Source organism: Bos indicus, chromosome 10 (assembly GCF_029378745.1).
Source record: "Bos indicus isolate NIAB-ARS_2022 breed Sahiwal x Tharparkar chromosome 10, NIAB-ARS_B.indTharparkar_mat_pri_1.0, whole genome shotgun sequence".
In the NCBI taxonomy this organism is placed as follows: Eukaryota; Metazoa; Chordata; class Mammalia; order Artiodactyla; family Bovidae; genus Bos; species Bos indicus.
In genome coordinates, this window is record NC_091769.1 from 47,149,042 (window position 1) to 47,167,925 (window position 18,884).

At 44.9% G+C, this 18,884-nt stretch overlaps 1 protein-coding gene across 10 annotated transcripts in view; it reads right to left on the reverse strand.

Moving 5' to 3' along the window:
* The window catches only part of TLN2 (talin 2), a 504,733-nt gene that overhangs the window by 91,865 nt on the left and 393,984 nt on the right, over positions 1-18,884 (reverse strand). For all 10 annotated transcript variants that reach the window (XM_019968737.2, XM_019968738.2, XM_019968739.2 and 7 more), the window contains 5 exons: positions 12,620-12,713; positions 11,608-11,697; positions 7,453-7,575; positions 5,987-6,130; positions 4,123-4,284 (listed from right to left, as the gene is read on the reverse strand). In XM_019968737.2, coding sequence (XP_019824296.2) covers positions 4,123-4,284; positions 5,987-6,130; positions 7,453-7,575; positions 11,608-11,697; positions 12,620-12,713 — 613 coding nt within the window. The remainder of the gene's footprint in view (positions 1-4,122; positions 4,285-5,986; positions 6,131-7,452; positions 7,576-11,607; positions 11,698-12,619; positions 12,714-18,884) is intronic.

An 18,884-nucleotide genomic window follows, 5' to 3' on the forward strand; every position in this document is an offset into this window, starting at 1 on the left:
TGAAAATATTTTTTTTTTTTTGAGCATGGGCCCTAAAATCATAAATCATGTGGCCCACTGCAGGTCAAGGGCGGGACCCTGAATAGCACGGACTGTGGACTAGGATGCCAAGCTCCAATCTGGCACCATTGTTCATTTTCAAGAGGGAAAAGCACCGAGCGTCAGAAAGGATGGTTTGTTTACATGGAGAGTTATTTCACTTCTGAATGTGGCTTCCCCTCTGGGGATGGCTGAGACACCCCAGTAAACTGAATACTTAGATCTGGCTACAGGTAAATTTTAGGCAGGCATGACAGTTTTCATAGAGACATTCCACATCACATAATGACTAGCACCCTAGCCATAACAACATAAAGGTAAATCCACTGAGCCAAATGCGCAGGCCCCACCAGGAGAAGGGCACTCTTCATCCTGGGCCCGCAACTCTGAATTTTCTTATTTAGCAAAATCTCACAGAGATGTGGGAGAAATCATTTCTGCGTGTGCAATAGAATCAAGGCTTCATGGATTTCAAGGATTAGAAGGGATCTTGCTGCTGCTGCTTAGTCGCTTCAGTTGTGCCCGACTCTGTGTGACCCCATGGACTGTAGCCCACCAGGATCCTCTGTCCATGGAATTCTCCAGGCAAGAGTACTGGAGTGGGTTGCCATGCCCTCTTCCAGGGGATCTTCCCAACTCAGGGATTGAACTGGGGTCTCCTGCATTGCAGGCAGATTCTTCACTGCTCAGCCACCAGGGAAGCCCCAGAAGGGATCTTAAAGATCACTTTAAGATCTTTAAAAAGCTCCAATGTTCCAGGTGACAAAACTAACACCTAGGAAGTGACATGCGAGGCTAAGCTCATGCCTCAAACCAGAATCCAAGACCCCTGGCTCCCTTCCCTCCTACTGACCTTAGAAAAGGCAATAAGAAAAGGCATAAGAAGCCCAAGAGGTTTTTTTTCCTCCCTTCTTTTTATCTCAAGAAACCCACTTTACCAATTCAAACAAAAGGATGATCAAGAAAGCATACTTACAGCCGAGTTTAAACTGGTTAGTGAGAGCTGGACCTGTTATCTTTTGGACGCCCTGGAAGTGCTTCATGGCAAAACCCTGAGCTTCAGCTCTGCTGTGAAACGCAAGGCTGAGCTCCGGCTTCTCAGAGCAACAGAAGCTGTTGTTGCACAACTTCTACTTGGCATCCAAACCTGAGTGACTGCACATTTAAAATAACATTCCATTCCCCACATCAGATTTGAGGCTAGGTAAGAAGCTGATGAAAGGGAGAAGCCGGCACAGGTGCATGTGGGGACGAGCAGGTAGATGGCACCCGTGGTTAGGGGTCCGTGTGCTTCCAACTTGGCCGGCATCGAGAGCAGGGCCTGGTCAGAAGGAGGGTGCACACATTTATTCTTTCTGAGCCATGCTTTGGGATTGCAAAGAATGCCATCAGTAGAGATTTATGATTCCTGGAGGCAGACATTCTAATGGGCGCTGATAACCCGCTGTGATGTAATCTGCTCCCTGCTCTCCAATGCCCCTCCGGGGAGGGGGAGGTTCCCCCCTTTCTTCAGGACTAGAAAGGTGTGGCGCTTAGGCATACCCGTGTGATTTAAAGGGAAAAATAAGGTTGACTAAGAAGTACAGAACTTAGAGCAAAATGCAGCCTTGATGGCAGCCATTTCAAGCATTTAGGGAATTAAATATTTATTTGTTCTGCTATTTGGCAGAATTCTTAACCATTCCTTAACTCAGGAGATCTATTCGATATGTAGTATGGTATTGGAGAAGGCGATGGCACCCCACTCCAGTACTTTTGCCTGGAAAATCCCATGGATGGAGGAGCCATGGATGGTGGGCTGTAGTCCATGGGGTCGCAAAGAGTCTGACACGATTGAGCGAATTCACTTTCACTTTTCACATTCATGCATTGGAGAAGGAAATGGCAACCCACACCAGTGTTCTTGCCTGGAGAATCCCAGGGACAGGGGAGCCTGGTGGGCTGCCGTCTATGGGGTTGCACAGAGTTGGACACGACTGAAGCGACTTAGCAGCAGCAGCAGCAGCATGCTGCACTGAAAGGAACTTCACCATTTTCCTATTAGTAAATTAAAAACAAAGTTTATTGTCTTCAGCAAAGCCTGCCCCCTGATGGGAATTGAAAAGCCAAGCTCACTTCAGCAAGCTGAGGGGTGAGTGGGTCATTTCTATGTCTCCTGTGCTGCTACGGATCCCTGGAGTACTGGCGGGGGAGGAGGCCTCCATCTACCCCAGTTACAGCATCCTGCATGCACAGGCCTAGCTTTCAGGCCATCCCAAGAGATCATTTGCTATAGGGAGCTACAAAGAGGGCTTGCCACTGTGAGGAGAATCTGAAAAGGAGGTGAGATCTTAAAGGAGACAGGTTAGGACTGAAAACCAAGGAATCGGGCAGGAAAGAAAGGTTTCCCAGAATTTGTAAAGAAGAGTTTCTTACCTTTTCCCCTCCTTGGCCCATCTAAATACAGCCTGTTTTATGACAATCAAAACGATCGTAAAATGGTCAAGTTTAACTGAAGTTAGTAAATTACATGGCAATGAACTATGATGTCATTACTTTTCAATTCTACTGCTGTCTTCCACCCCTGCATCTCCCCAAACTTGCACACAAGCACTCTAAACACACCCAGGGATTTCTTCCCAGGCTGGTGAGAGGGGTTAGTCTCTCCAAGGTATGTACTCTGCAGGCCAAGAGCGAGAGCGGGTTTGGAAAGAGCAGGGGATCTGGGTTTGAATTCCAATCCACTCCTTACTGGCTGAGTCACCCCAGGAAAGTTACATAACCTCCTGTAAAGATGGGGATGATAAGCACAGGGTGGTTGGTTGTGTGGCCTGAATGAGAGATCTATACAAAATATGGAACAGGCCTTGCTCAAATTAAATATTAAAAAATGTAAGCTTTCTTCATTTCTAATACCGTGGATCATGATGGTCATTAAAGTGAGCTGCCACCAGGATCCTGAGGGCACCTGAGCGTGAACTTTATTTATTCATCTTCAATCAATCTTGAGGTGCCTTTTACTTTTTTAAAAGGCTGTTTAAACAGCTGCACAATCTCTCCTTGGCTTCTGCTTGGCCCAGCCTGTTGACTAATTTCTCCACAAGATTAAATTGGCTTTGTGGATAGAGGAGTCTGGTGGGCTAGAGTTCATAGGGTCTTGGAGTCGGACACAACTGAATCGACTTGGCATGCAAGCACAGTGCAGGAATGACGTGTGTGGTATCATATCCTCTGGAGGGAATGGGTGGTAGGGAAGCCCCGCTCCTCCAGGACTTGCCCAGCAACAAAGCAGCTCACCTCACCTCCATGACCGTGAAAACCCTTCAGTAAAGTCAAGCCTTCTGACACCCCTCCCTCCAGCAGGTCTGGTTTGCACAGAACTGGCAGCTTGCCTCTCTGACAGTCTCCTCTGGAAGCTCTTTGCCTGGGGTCAACTGTCTAGACGGCGGTTGTCTTCCCACCTGGTCAGCTGCTTGGTCTCTGCTTAGTGTCCCACGTCGGGCAGGCCAGGTTTACAGTCTGATTGCCCAGATACAAACACTACAGCCCAGCTACTGCAAGTGCCTCCTCACAGGGCACCCTGCCCTGCCACTCCCACCCCCGCACCTGTTTACGACCTCGATCACAAAGATGAACTTGTTATCAACACGGGATATTGTATTTTAAGAAGTTGATGCTCCATTGAAAACATTTAAACAACTATAAGTGGAAGAGATATCATAGGCTAGAATAGATTAAAAAAAAAAAAAAAAGACGAAAGAGATTTTCCCAGCAATTTCCCATTCCCTTCTTCTTCCACCTTATCTCTTAGTCCAGAGATATGTAACCATGGTAGGGCGCCTCAAAACTGTCCCCCTCCCAAACACATAGCTCACCCCTCCCTACACACTATGCAGAAGGTTCGTAGACACCAAGGCTGTTGGTTTTTCCTAATAACTATGTCCATCACCAACGAACTCCTCCTCAGTGACTGAAATCACGAGAACAAACGAGAAGTTGCCCCTCACTAGAAGCAAGTCTAGGAGCCGAGCTTCATTGCCATCTCGCTCTCTCACCTGCAGCAGGTGTTACAAAGATTCCTGAGGTCTTAGCTCAGTGACCTACCTTTATGGTCTTCACCAGGTTGGCGGTGCTGTTGGCGACCTCCTTGGCGGACTGGACAAAGTGCCTCTTGGCCACGGGGTTGCCCGTCTTGGATGAGGCGATTCGGCAGGCGTTGCACAGGGCTGAGGTGTGCTTGGCGACAATCGTGGCAGCAGACAAAACCTACAAAGCAGGGACTGCGTTGGGGGCACCCTGTGCTTCAGTGCAGAGGGGGTCAGTTCAAAAGACGGCCACCCTGGTCCCCAGCCCTGGATTCCCCCAACTCACACGTCTAGGGCGCTGTAACTAAAACCCATGTCTCTAGCTCTGCTACCCCCAGAGTCCCACCAAGAAAGGGGAGGGCGAGAATTATTAAGGTAGAAAGAAGAAACAAAGAAAGAGAAAGCTGGCGCTGCTGTGGTGATGGGAGAGGGCTGGGCTCCAGGTGGTCTTAGAGGAGAGGCTGTCAGTATGCTTTGTAACCACTAGCCAGGAGGGATATAGCCCAGGGCCTAGGCTGGGGTTACCCAACAGAAATACAGTGCAAACCACATACCTAATTTTAAAATTTCTAGTAGCCACATTAAAATAAGTACAGAAACAAGGGAAGTTATTTTAAATAACATATTTAAACCTCAGATATCCAAAATATTTCATCATGTAATCCATTTAAGAAGATTAAACTTTCATAATCCTTTATCATACTAAGTCTTTGAAATCGGTCTGTATTTTATACTGACAGCCTATCATGGTTTGGACCAGTTACATTTCAAGTGCTTAACAGTCACGTGCAGCTGATGTCACCCCCACCCCCAGGCGGGCTGTAGGCACCTTATGAAGGGGTCTGGCTCAAGAATTTTGCAGGCTCCAGCTCAACTGCTTTTCTGAATCTGCCTGATCCACTTTGCTGAGGCTGGTAACACTCTTTGGCCTTAACTGGACAGGTGAGGCATCTTAGGTACACTGATGCTTGTTTGGGGTCCCGGTGGTCCCTGTATTATCTCCTTTACTGGGGTCCTTCTCTTGCCTCAAGGATACTGGTCCCAGGGTCAAGCATGGACGAGCCCCTCATGACCTGCCTCTGCTGGCCCATATAGGCCACTCTTGTTCCTTATAGTACATACTGCTGGAATTACTGGGCTTACCAGGTGGTGCTAGTGGTAAAGCACCTGCCTGCCAATGCAGGAGACATGAGAGAGGCAGGTTCGATTCCTGGGTCAGGAAGATCCCCTGGAGGAGGGCACAGGCCGCACAGAGTCAGATAAGACTGAAGCGACTTAGCACAGTGGAATTACTGAACCTGAGCCATGCCACTTGGGTATCAGAAGTATCATGGAAAGTCGCAAATTCTGTCTAGTTCTCAAATGTCTCTATGGCTCTTTCTGCACTGCAGGTTCTGACCCAGCTTTGGGGCCTGGCTCAGCACCACTATTTCCAGGAAGCGACCCTGACAGCCCCTCAGAGAAACCATTGACAATCCTGGCATGGTCATCATACCCCAATCACTCCAGCTTCCAAATTTTATCCAATAGTAAGAGTTAAGGGGGTAGGGGATTGGGTCTTACTCATGGTGACCCTCAGTGCTGAGCACAGAACCAGTAATCCATGTATCTCCCCTGAACTGATGAATGGAATTGTGAGCCTCCTGATGAATCTCGCTGTGATTACACCACTGTGACTGCCTTCCAGCACTCCATTTCAAAGCACCTACCTGTATTCACCTTCATCATATTTTGCAATAATCCTCTAAGTCATTATCTGGCTGGCCTTGCAAGCTCTGAAAAAACAGTAATCTTCATTCTTCCAGTCTCCTAGCACCCACCTCCAAGAGCTCAAGGATGCACAGACTTCACATTCCTCACCCCCTTCCCCTGCCCAAGGTTACCTGTGACGGGCTGCTGCCGGGATCCACCAGGTTCTGGCACGCCATCTGGATAGCCTGGTTGGCCCTGGCAAACTGGATGGGATCCACAAGGCCCTGGTGGCCTGCCTGGCTGTTTGGATCAGAGACGCCGACCAGGTAAGCAGCCTGGGAGGGAGGAAGAAGGCCACAGCTCAGGCTCTCTGTGCACCTAGATAAGCCTGTGGGGGATTGTGGTCCCACAGTGTACATGCAGCAGTCATTCTCAGGTACTCCCAGTGCAAGGTGGTCAGAGTCATCTCATCAATAAGCGTTTAGGGGTAGACAAGCCGATGCTCGCTTGGGCCAGGGAAGTGCCAGCAGGAGTCTGCTATGGGCTCTGGGGAACAAAGTCTCCTTATTCTTAAGAGAGCTTTGAGAAGCTCTTCCAGGGGAACATGGTCAAGGATGCATGTAGCCCTGAGTGCTCTGGCAGCCACTTTATGACTCCGAGGAGGCCCAGGCTCAGCATGAAGCTTTCTCTTTAGCTGGCAGATGGGAGAGGGAAAAAAACCAAGTGGGTGTAGACTGATGGCATGGAATTGCTGGGTAAGCCAACCCTGGAACCTGCCCTACATGAGGGCTTCTCATCTCATAGTCTAATGTATCCTTGGTGTTTTGGCCAATTTTTTCAAACAGTAAGTAAGAATGAGTAAGATGGTTCAGGGAAACAAAATAAAGGTAATATTTAGTCTCCAACAGGACAAGAGGGTAGAAGAGAAGGTCTTTTCTTCAAATGCTTTGAGTGTGTTAGCCAAATAACAAGGAAGAGATGAATCTGTGAGGGGGCATTTTAACCTCAGCTCATTTCCCCTGAGATGTGAGCAGCAGAATAGGAGGGAGGCAATTTCACCCCCCAAACTAGAGATGTTTTTCTTTGGTTCAATAACATCTTCCAGGCTTGAGGTAACATCAGATGATAAATCCTTCAAGGTAAATGCTGACATTTTTGAAAGTTCAGTGATATGAGCCCAGTAATTATTGGAAATGCACAGGACCTTCAAAGATGAGCCAGGAACATGCCTGATCACGTCTCTGAGTGATGGCATCTAATTTTTTTTTCCCTCTGATTCTAAAAAAGAGCATGACTAAGATTTTTGCAACTCTAAAGCCTCAGAGGGAATTTGAATTATGTAGTACCCATCTTCCCCCCACCCCAAACAACTTATCTGTAACTATGACCTTAAAAAAATTTTTTTTTAAAAAGCTGGCCTCTGAACCCTTATGTTGGCTTTATAGTACTCAGTGTCCTCTCCAGTTTGGTCTCTTCCTGGGGGTAACTGGCTGATATTTTGCCTAAATGCTCAGGAAGCAAAAGAGCCACCATGGTTTCCATGGTTTAAGTGGTGGTGGTCGGAGTTGGAGCTGAAGTCCCCCATGCCTTCCTCGTGGACCAGGCACAGGATGGGCTGGAAGGCCTACATCATGGGGCATGGGGACCAGTCCCTTACCTGGGCTGCAGCCTCCGTCAGCCCACAGAGAGCCTTGGACGCAATCCCCACACACTCCCCAAAGGCAGGGAGGTCCCCGGTTTTGGCATTCTGCGAAATCCCTGCCATCGATTCTCCCAGAACCTGCAAAACACATCACCAGTGATACTGTGACCAGGATTCCTTCAGACCATGAGGTAAAGGAGCTACCCTTCCAATTTGAATACTCAAGGACATTTTATTTATAATATTTGCATTATTCTCCTTTTTTTGCAGTAAGAAGAGATTCAAGATAATTATATCGCTTCTATCTCATTAAAGAGAAATACATAATGAAAGTATGAAGCTTTCATCTAAAAGTTATCTATATCTCAAGGAGGTACAGTTAATATACGCCAATCACTAAAGTAAAATCTATACAGGGCACCCTATGGGCAAATGGTCTAAATTGACCATCACACAAAATCACACATATCTGCTGAGCTGTAGATGAAGACACACCCAGAAAGTAGAAAACACACCCGTCCCTTCATTTATTTATTGACTGCTGCTGCTGCTAAGTCGCTTCAGTCGTGTCCGACTCTGTGCGACCCCATAGACGGCAGCCCACCAGGCTTCCCCATCCCTGGGATTTTCCAGGCAAGAACACAGGAGTGGGTTGCCATTTCCTTCTCCAATGCATGAAAGTGAAAAGTGAAAGTGAAGTCACTCAGTCATGTCTGACTCTAGCGACCCCATGGACTGCAGCCTACTAGGCTCCTCCGTCCATGGGATTTTCTAGGCAAAAGTACTGGAGTGGGGTGCCATTGCCTTCTCTGTATTTATTGACAGTAAAATCTAAATATATCTTTAAGGAGTGTACATATAAAGAGGAAGATAGTCTGAAACTAAGGCTAAAATAATTTTTAAGGCTAAATTCTTAAAGTATTTCCCTTTACTTTGAAAATCATTGGTATATTCTCTTTTCAGATGTCTTGAAAATAATAGTCAAAAGGGATTTTAGCATTCAGAATACAACCCAGGGAGGTCAAGCACCCTGTACAAGGGGAGACAGAAGGTCACGGGGGCAGAGGCAGGGTGTCTGCCCCATATCTGGGGCTGTGTCTTCTACAGTCTCCTCACGGCCCAGGAAGGCAGGGGTTACTTTCCAGGGTCACAGATGGTAGAACTGAAGGACGTGCAAGGGACGCTTTAGAGAGACTATCAAATTCATGTCTAGAACACAACACAGAGCTCTTTGTCAAGATGCCATCTTGGATGGGCAAAGAGAGAAATTCCCTAAAGTTGCCTAGATACACAAAATAATCCAGTTTACATAAGGACTTGCAAAGCAGTTAGTGGGTATTTTTATGTACGGTATTTTCCTTTCCTTCTCCCTGCATCCCTCTTTAAGAAGAACAGTTTCTTTGGATCTAAGTGTGGGAAACACGTGCATTCTCCGTTTAGACAATCCACAGTACCATAAAGGATGCTGGACAAAGCAAACTCTAGTCTTAGCCTAACTTGAATAAGACTTCCTGACACCACCAATACAGCTGTGTCTCCAAGCAGAAGAGCCCAAGCCATTCTCATTGTAGGCTTGTTGTTGTTCAGTCACTATGACAGGTTGGGCTCTTTTGCAACCCCATGGACTGTAGCCCACCAGGCTCCTCTGTTCAGGGGATTTTCCAGGCAAGAACACTGGAGTGGGTTACCATTTCCTTCTCCAGGGGATCTTCCTAACCCAGAGGTTGAACCCACATCTGCATTGGCAGGCAAGTTCTTTACCACTGAGCTACTAGGGGAGCCCTGCTGTCTCCCCAAAGCTAATGTAAACGTGATGTAAGCTAACGAGCAGGAACACTCCATGTACAAAGCCAAATGGCAACTGCTCAATATCCATTCAGCTGACTTGCATTTCATGTCACCCGGTTCTGAGATGTTCTCAAAAACACTGGTGTATATGCAGAGTACATCATGAGAAATGCTGGACTGGAAGAAACACAAACTGGAATCAAGATTGCCAGGAGAAATATCAATAACCTCAGATATGCAGATGACACCACCCTTATGGCAGAAAGTGAAGAGGAACTCAAAAGCCACTTGATGAAAGTGAAAGTGGAGAGTGAAAAAGTTGGCTTAAAGCTCAACATTCAGAAAACGAAGATCATGGCATCCGGTCCCACCACTTCATGGGAAATAGATGGGGAAACAGTGTAAACAGTGTCAGACTTTATTTTCCTGGGCTCCAAAATCACTACAGATGGTGACTGCAGCCATGAAATTAAAAGACGCTTACTACTTGGAAGGAAAGTTATGACCAACCTAGACAGCATATTCAAAAGCAGAGACATTACTTTGCCAACAAAGGTTCGTCTAGTCAAGGCTATGGATTTTCCTGTGGTCATGTATGGATGTGAGAGTTGGACTGTGAAGAAAGCTGAGCGCCAAAGAATTGATGCTTTTGAACTGCGGTGTTGGAGAAGACTCTTGAGAGTCCCTTGGACTGCTAGGAGATCCAATCAGTCCATTCTGAAGGAGAATAGCCCTGGGATTTCTTTGGAAGGAATGATGCTAAAGCTGAAACTCCAATACTTTGGCCACCTCATGTGAAGAGTTGACTCATTGGAAAAGACTCTGATGCTGGGAGGGACTGGGGGCAGGATGAGATGGCTGGATGGCATCACTGACTCGATGGACGTGAGTCTGAGTGAACTCTGGGAGTTGGTGATGGATAGGGAGGCCTGGCATGCTGTGATTCATGGGGTCGCAAAGAGTCGGACACGACTGAGCAACTGATGGGATCTGATCTGATCTGATTACCAAAGGTCAGTGTTTCTCAACCTTTTAAAGTATTATTATTACTGCTCTGCTAAGAAGTCTTTTTAGACTACCCTCCCTCCAATTGCCACCCATATTAAATTAAATACTAAGAAATCAGAATCTGTTGAGCAAGGTTAAGATTTGGAGAAGGGAGGATATAAACCATTGTATTATCTTAGATATTTTCACTGCTTGCACCCCCAAACCCCCACAAGTTTTCATATCCCTTTTTTTGGTCAAATTCCATAATATTTTATTTATTTATTTTTTTAATTAGGTAAAATTCATGGTTAATATTTTTCTTTTTTTATTTTCAAAGTAATTTATTTATTTATTATTATTTTTTTACTTTACAATATTGTATTGGTTTTGCCATACATCAACATGCATCCGCCACGGGTGCACACGTGTTCTCCATCCTGAACCCCCTCCCACCTCCCTCCCCATACCATCCCTCTGGGTCATCCCGGTGCACCAGCCCCAAGCTTCCTGTATCCTGCATTGAACCTGGACCGGCGATTCGTTTCTTATATGATATTATACATGTTTTAATGCCATTCTCCCAAATCATCCTCCCCCTCCCTCTCCCACAGAGTCCAAAAGACTGTTATATACATCCGTGTCTCTTTGGCTGTCTCGCATACAGGGTTGTCGTTACCATCTTTCTAAATTCCATATATATGCGGTAGTATATTATATTGGTGTTTTTCTTTCTGGCTTACTTCACTCTGTATAATAGGCTCCAGTTTCATCCACCTCATTAGAACTGATTCAAATGTATTCTTTTTAATGGTGGAGTAATACTCCATTGTGTATATGTACCACAGCTTTCTTATCCATTCATCTGCTGATGGACATCTAGGTTGCTATTATAAACAGTGCTGTGATGAACACTGGGGTACACGTCTCTTTCAATTTATGCCCCTTGAGAACACATGCCATAAATGGATGGCAACAGGAGTACACAGGAGAGTCTCACATACGGTCACTGATAGGCTTTCCCCAGCATGCCGTCCCAGGTGATGGACATGCATGCTTAGATTCACAATAAGACGTATCCCTGAGAGGGTATAAGCAGTGGTTCTCAGAGTGTGGCTCCTGGACCACAGGGCCAGACCTGGGAACTGGTCAGAAATGCACAATCTTGCCCATTTTGGGATGTACTGAATCAGAAACTTAGGGGTGTGGGTGTGGCCTAGCAATCTGTGTTCAAGACCCCCAGGTGATTGCGATGCATGGCTAGGATTGAGAAACACCTGGGCAAAGGCACCATGAGCCTTTTAAGACATGGGCACCCCCAGGCCTGCGCACACAAAGCACGTCCCGATTCCTTCCCACAGTGGGGAGGGACGCTAACAGCACAGTCAGGCTCACCTTGGAGTTTTCCATCACACTCTCGATGCAGTCAAAGTACGAGAGGTCACTGACGGGTTCATTGGGATTGTCCAACATCCCCTTGACAGTCTACAAAGGAGAACATGACTTAAAAAGCAAGCAAGCCTTAGAACAAGGGAAACAACAAAAAATACCAATCATCAATCTCCCTGGCACATGCAGCATTCTGATCACAATCGCTCATTGCACACACTCCTGGGAGGAATTTCAGCTGCAGCAACCTGGGTCTCAGTCAGGCCCTTCAGAAGGTGCAATTAACTCTCCCCTCCACCCCTAGCCCATGCTCTCTCACATGGTAAGTATTCCTATTTCAGAAAACTAAAGGTACGTAGGGTACGACCAAGCCACACCCATTGAGATAAACAATACAACCTGAATTGGTTAAGACTGCTTTATGGACAAGTGGGCACACGGATTTTATTTTTACTCACATATACTCTATGGGCATAAATAAATTTTCCATGAAAAATAAACCCTAAGTATGAATATAAATTGATTAGCACCCACCCTGTGTTCTGGGCCACCAGGGGCCTCATGGCCACCTTCATAGTAATAAGTGTTACTCTTGGGTTTTCTCTAATGCATCCTCTACATGCTACAAAATCAAATGTACAGGAAGACCATTTTTACTCAAAAAGTACTTTATCCTAGCTTCTCAGCCCTAGAAAAATCACTCTCAAACATTTTAGGTAGAAATTACTCATTCTCAGCCTCCATTCAATACTGGAGGCCTCTTCCTGATTGAAATAAAGACTCTCTTAAAAAAACAACTCTTAGAGGAAATACGGAGGCAGGGGTGATAACCTCACCAAATCTAATTTTTCTTGAATTCCATCCCACGAGATGGATGGAATTCAAGATTAGAACTTTGGCCCCAAAAGTTTCCTAGGAAAGATAAAAGGCAAGAAGAAAGGAGAAGAACCTGACCCTGGAGGGAAAGGACAGACAGACACATGCTCTTAAATCCTCAGCAGCCTTTCCAGGGACGCACCTCGAGTTCCCGCAGGGCGTTATCACATTCCTTCTGGCCAGGAGCTTGTTGCGTGCACAGCGTGATGAGCTGGTTGATGCTCTCAGTCACAGCTCTGAGACAGAAACGGGAAGAGTGTTTTGGGTTGTGTTTTGTAAAGATCAACAGAAATTTACCCAATGATGTTTTGTGGGTTTGACAGGAATACAATTAATTCACTATAAAGGCTGCAGTCCCCTTTTGTGAGAGCTCTTTCACAAGGCTCTAAACCAAAAATAAACCAGTCAGTGAAGAGAGAATGAGAATCCACACCTTGCTTCTCATTATTTATTCACTGATTTACCCTTAAAAGTACAAATAGGTCTCTTAAGAAAAGTGTGGCTATATACTCAGAAGAAAGAAGTCACAACCAAGTTGCAAATCGCAAAGAGCTCCTGTTAACACTGAAGTCAGTATCCTTCACTAGCAGCCCATCAGGAATAGGATGATCTCAGCCAGGCTATTTTGGACAGCCTTTATGTAGTTTGGACTATTCTGTATATTTTAAAATAGTCACACTGTAAACTGTGCCTTATGATTTTAAAACCTCTTCTTTCCTTTCATTTCTACATGATTGACCAATTCCTAGAAGCTATACCAAAACTATTCTTTAGAAGAGCTATTTTCTTTGTTAACATTAATAGGAACCAGAGATTCTTAGATGATTTTATATGTGTTTCTGTTCTTCTAAGAACTTAAGACACAGCCCAGATTTTTTTCTTCATTGGCAAGGGTTCTCCCCTTCCTGGGCAGTCACTGTTTAGGTTAAGCCATGGATATATTTTAGAAAGGCATGGTCCATTCTGAGTTAATTCCTTTAATAAGGTGTGAAATATGGATCCAGATTTTAATGGGGGGGGGGATATATGGAGATCTAATTATTCCATTACTTTTTTGATCCAGATTTTAATGGGGGGAGAATATCAGTTCAGTTCAGTCGCTCAGTCGTGTCCGACTCTTTGCGACCCCATGAATCGCAGCACACCAGGCCTCCCTGTCCATCACCAACTCCCGGAGTTCACCCAAACTCATGTCCATCGAGTCAGTGATGCCATCCAGCCATCTCATCCTCTGTTGTCCCCTTCTCCTCCTGCCCCAATCCCTCCCAGGGTCTTTTCCAATGAGTCAACTCTTTGCATGAGGTGGCCAAAGTATTGGAGTTTCAGCTTTAGCATCAGTCCTTCCAAAGAACACCCAGGACTGATCTCCTTTAGAATGGACTGGCTGGGGGGGATATATGGAGGTCTAATTATTCCATTACCTTTTAAAATGTCATCCTTCCTGATTTAAATTGCTTTTGTAACTTTGTGGACAATCAGTTGACCATATTTGTGTGGGTCTACTTCTGGATTCTATTCTATTCCATTGAACTGTGTGTCTAACACTGTTTGGATTACTACACCTTTACACTAGGTCTTAAAACTGAATATAGTATGCTTGTTTTTATAAATGAAAGAGAGAGAGAGAGAGAGAGAGAGATGAGATAATTCCCTAAGGAGATGTTACAATAAGGTGCAAAAACAAGACTTAAACCCATGCTTATTTGACTCCAGTGCCAGATCCAAAACCATTTTTCCGCAGGGTGATAACTGGTCTGTACCTTTGGCAGGACCCTGAATGCTATTCAGTCGGTAACCACTGCAGCTAACGGGCAACTTAAACAAACAAAATAAAAATAGGATGCACATTGCTGCTGATCAGTAACACTGTCTAATGTAAAAATGCCTCATTTTATTAGTTAAATTGGCTTTGCAGCTTCCCACAGAATATCAAATTAGATGGAAAATGATGTTGCCAATGTACGAAGGCAATCAGCTTAATTATTTGATGAGGAGCTACTGCTTTGAATTTTAAATTTAGCAAGAATGATGGGAAGAAGAAAAACATTCCTCAACTCAAGAAAGAATCCTCAAATAGTTTCTGTTAGATTGATTCATTTAAAAAAAACAAAAAAGATCGATTCATTTATTTGGGGAAAAGTGCTTAACTATGTGTCATGGGGGAAGCACTGTGTCTTCCAGGTGCAAAGCAAGACAAAGACAAGTGACATAGCAGGACAGTCTCTAGTTGGGACCACCTTTGGAGGGTGCAGTTCATGACGTATTCATTGGAAGGGGCCCCCAAAGAGTCCAACACCGTGTTCTGTGTGGCAGCCCTCGAGACACATTTTAGAGTGGGCAGGCTAGATGTTTCAACATAGCAAAGGGTGCAAAATGACCCTAACTAGGATGACACAATCATTTGGGGAATATTTCCACATATCACACACACTTTCCATTTAGCTTCTTCAATGTTTCCCATTTATCTACATTAAAAAAGTGTGGTCTCTATATAAAGATATTTCCATTAGAAACTAAGTATTCATGGGAATTCCCTGGTGGTTCAGCGGTTAGGATTCAGTACTTTCACTGCTGCGGGCCCAGGTTCCACAGTTGGTCAGGGAACTAAGATCCCATAAGCCTCATGGTGCAGCCAAAAAAACCCCCCAAAACAAAGACACACTATTATGTATAAAATAGGTAACTAACAAGAACCAACTGTATAGCACAGGGAATCCAAAAAAGAGGGCTCTATGTATACATATGGCTGATTCATTTTATTGTACAGCAGAAACTGACACAGCAGTGTAAAGCAATTATACTCCAATAATAATAATAATAATAATAAACCAAGCGTTTACAATTGGTGAATTCAGAGACTGTGTAGCTATTCATTGGCCTATTTCAAATATTTTTTAGAAGTAAAAAATTTCTAATAAAAACTTGGGGCAAAAAAAAATCCAAAAACCCAACAGACTAAGGATTTGTGGTCGGATAATCCATAACAGTGCCAGCATGGCACTGCTTGTCTGAATGAGTCACTTGGTAATACTGATCCATGACTGAAAAGCATTATATAGGTATCATTTATCCTCATAACTCATTTTAGAGTGTGAATTGCATAGCTAAATAAAAAACGTACAGAGGCAATTGGTTATGTAGATCTGACAATTGGAAATAGTATTTTTATGGTTCAAACTATAAAACATATTCATAAGAGCAAAGGATTAGAGAAAACCCAAACACGCAACAATAAAGGAATGATGAAACATACAGTCTACAACATAATTCTGGAGATTATTCCTTGTATCACAGAATATTCATGATATACAACTAAGTTGGATATACAACTAAGTTAATGTTAGAAAAGAATATATAAATATATATAAAGAATATATAAACGTGTAAACCATATGAGCCAATACCAAAATGTTAAGTGATTTTACAATATTATTTTTTAAATTTATTATTACTATTGCTTGCCATTTATCGGCTTGCAGATCTAGTTCCCTGACCAGGGATTGAACCTGGGCCACAGTAGTGAGAGTGCCACGTCCTAAGCACTAGACCACCAGGGAATCCCCAAACAATATTATTTTAAAGCAAAGATTTTAGTAAATTGACTAAAACACTATGAACCAACCAACTCACATCATTATAAAAATATGGCCAAAATTAGTTGCATGCTCCCTCTGCTACATGTAAATCCCATTAGGCTTGAATTGTAGTTATTTTTATTTTCCCCAGTTTTTTTGGTAAAGATCAAAGCTATACAAATTCATTTTAAAAATACAAAAAATTAAATAACCATAATTTCATCATCTAGAGATAGCGTTTTCTTATAATTCATTCTTTATCTAAGCATATGTAGCTACTCTCTGTCTTTAAACAATTGGAATCTACAACCTTAGATGTAAGAGGCTTTCTAACCTATAGCCAGTTAGTGTTCAGAGATACTAAACTGATTCAGACAGGAGTTTGTGAGCTCTGGAAGGAAACGGTTTATAGATAGGGAACTGGGGCAGAGGTGAGAGAAGAAAATCAGTCAATTTGTGCTCATGATGATCTATTAAGCATCCAATAGCGAGCCTGGAGGGAATAAAGCAACTTCAGACAATTCCCATCCTTAAAGGAGGATATGCTTAGGAAAGCAGCAAAGAGCAAACCAAAATTTAACCTTTGGTATTCCCTGGGTCCTACCATCACAGGCATGGGGAGTAAAAAAATAATACAGTTTAAAGCTCTCTAGGAAAGCAAGATGCCAGCAATCCTGTTGGAGAGGCAAGATAATGAACAGATAAGACATGAAGGTGCACCAAAGGAAGCAGTGATGGGGGTGTGACATCAGACAGAACTGGCGGGACACAGGCAGGACTCGCTGGGAGTGAAAGAAAATTAAAGCCTTGACCACAGGTGTGGGCTCTGCCTGTTAGGGAGAGCCAGACAGGGGCCACAGCAATTGTAAAGTCGGGGCTCAGCAAGATCCCAATTTGGATAATGGGAACAGAACATTGTAGAGGAGACTAAGAGACAGAAGGCCCAGTGTACACTTTTCTACTTTATAGCATGGAATTGCTATTTGGTGGGTCATCCTTTTTCACCATCTCTGGAGCCAGAAAGATGCCTGCCTGGCAGGAACCTCAAGGCAAAGGGCAGCATGGGGAGAGGCACCTCCTGCAAGGCCCTAGGGAGCCCTGGGAAACCGGAAAGCAGCAGAACACCTGGCTTAGGACGGTCCTGCTGCTGCCGGCAGTGGGCGTCAAGTCTTCAGCTCCCAAGAGTCCTTTTGAGCAGGGAGACTGTAGGCTGAGAAGCAGCTTGGGGGTGCTTGGAGGTAGAACACTCTTTTTTTTTTGCCACTGCAAATTGGCTTTTCAGTTCCTTGACTAAGTTTAGGGAGCATCAAACCAGCCCCAAGTCACAGAAAAAGCTGATAAACAATTACAAGAGTCTCTGGCCCACCCAACTGGCCAGAAAAGAGCCGGAGCCAAGCAGTTACACGGGAAGAAGAAGAACAACAAGCCAGACACTCCACAGAAAATGACTTCCTCCCCACGAGGCATCAAAAACCAAGGGACCAGTTTGTACCAGGGCTCAAATGCAGAATGATGAGCAAAGCAAAAAGCACACATACTCTACTGCTCTCCCAGAAGTAAACCTTTTTTTTTTTTTTTCTAAAGCAGGAAGAATCATGGTGACTAGAAAGAACAAAGAAAGGGTTCAAGTCTGCTGACATAGGAGCAGGGTGGAGCTGAGTTGGTCCAGGTGTGGGTCCCTACAGTGGCATGTCTGGGGTCTTTGGACATCCACAGGGACAGGGAGGGTACCGCTGTCTTGAGAATAGGGAGGCCAGTGGGACTGCACATGAGGACAATAACCATCAGATTCCTGCTACCCAGCTCCAAAGGTGCTTATACACAGGACTTTTGTGAGGCCCAGAGAGGATGGCGGCCGTATGCCCTGGATGTGCCTGTCCTGACTGGACCGGGGCTGTCCTTTCTTACTCACAGTGTGTGCCCAGCACTGGGCCCATATCAGGCATGCAACAAAAATCGGTTTAATGAACAGATGAAGTAACAAGAGAATGAATGATTGCACCCCATGGGCAGAGCTTTACCCCAAAGAGGAGCTGGCCTGACTCACTCAGGCAAGCTCCCACTGGGAAAATACCCCAGGGAGCCAAGCTTGCCAAGAAGCCAAGGAGAATAGGCCAGCAACTTCCTGCAGCAGTTCCAACCCAAGACTATCAATTCACGTGATGATTTTTGAGTGCTTACTTGGCTGTGGAACCATCAGGCTGGGAATTCTCCCTATCAACTGCTGAAAGCCAGGACAGACAGGGCAACGGAAGCTTTCTCACCTCACCTCCAGGGCCCTTCCTCAATGTAACCACCAGGGGGCGTGCAGACACTCACAGAGCAAGGACACCAGCAATAAGCTCTCAGGTCCCGGAGTCCTTTCTTTAAGGGGCTTTCAAAACGCCCATTTATACTCTCCTTTCCTTCTCACAATTTACGAGAGACGTCAACACGCCTCTGAGTCGGAAACTGTAATTTTGAAAAGGGGCAAAAAATTGAAGATAACGAAAAACAACTGAGTTCAGGTACCTGGAAACATTCGCTGCTTTATACAAAGGCTGTTCTTGAAAAAAAAAAAGTGATTAAGAGGGTTTTATATCAGAAATAGCTGCTCAATAGAGAGGACATCACCGTTCCTCCTCATCCCCACCCTGAGCTCAGGAGGGCATGCACCTGCTGGAACAATCACAAGCAAAGCACAAGATGGAGGTGGGGAGATGTGAGTATGTATCCCATCACCTAGTGGCTCTCGCTGTTGTTTGAAGGTAAAGTATCTTTGGGCCTCCCAGGGGGCACTAGTGGTAAAGAACCCACCTGCAGATCCCCTGAAGGAGGGCATGGCAAACCACT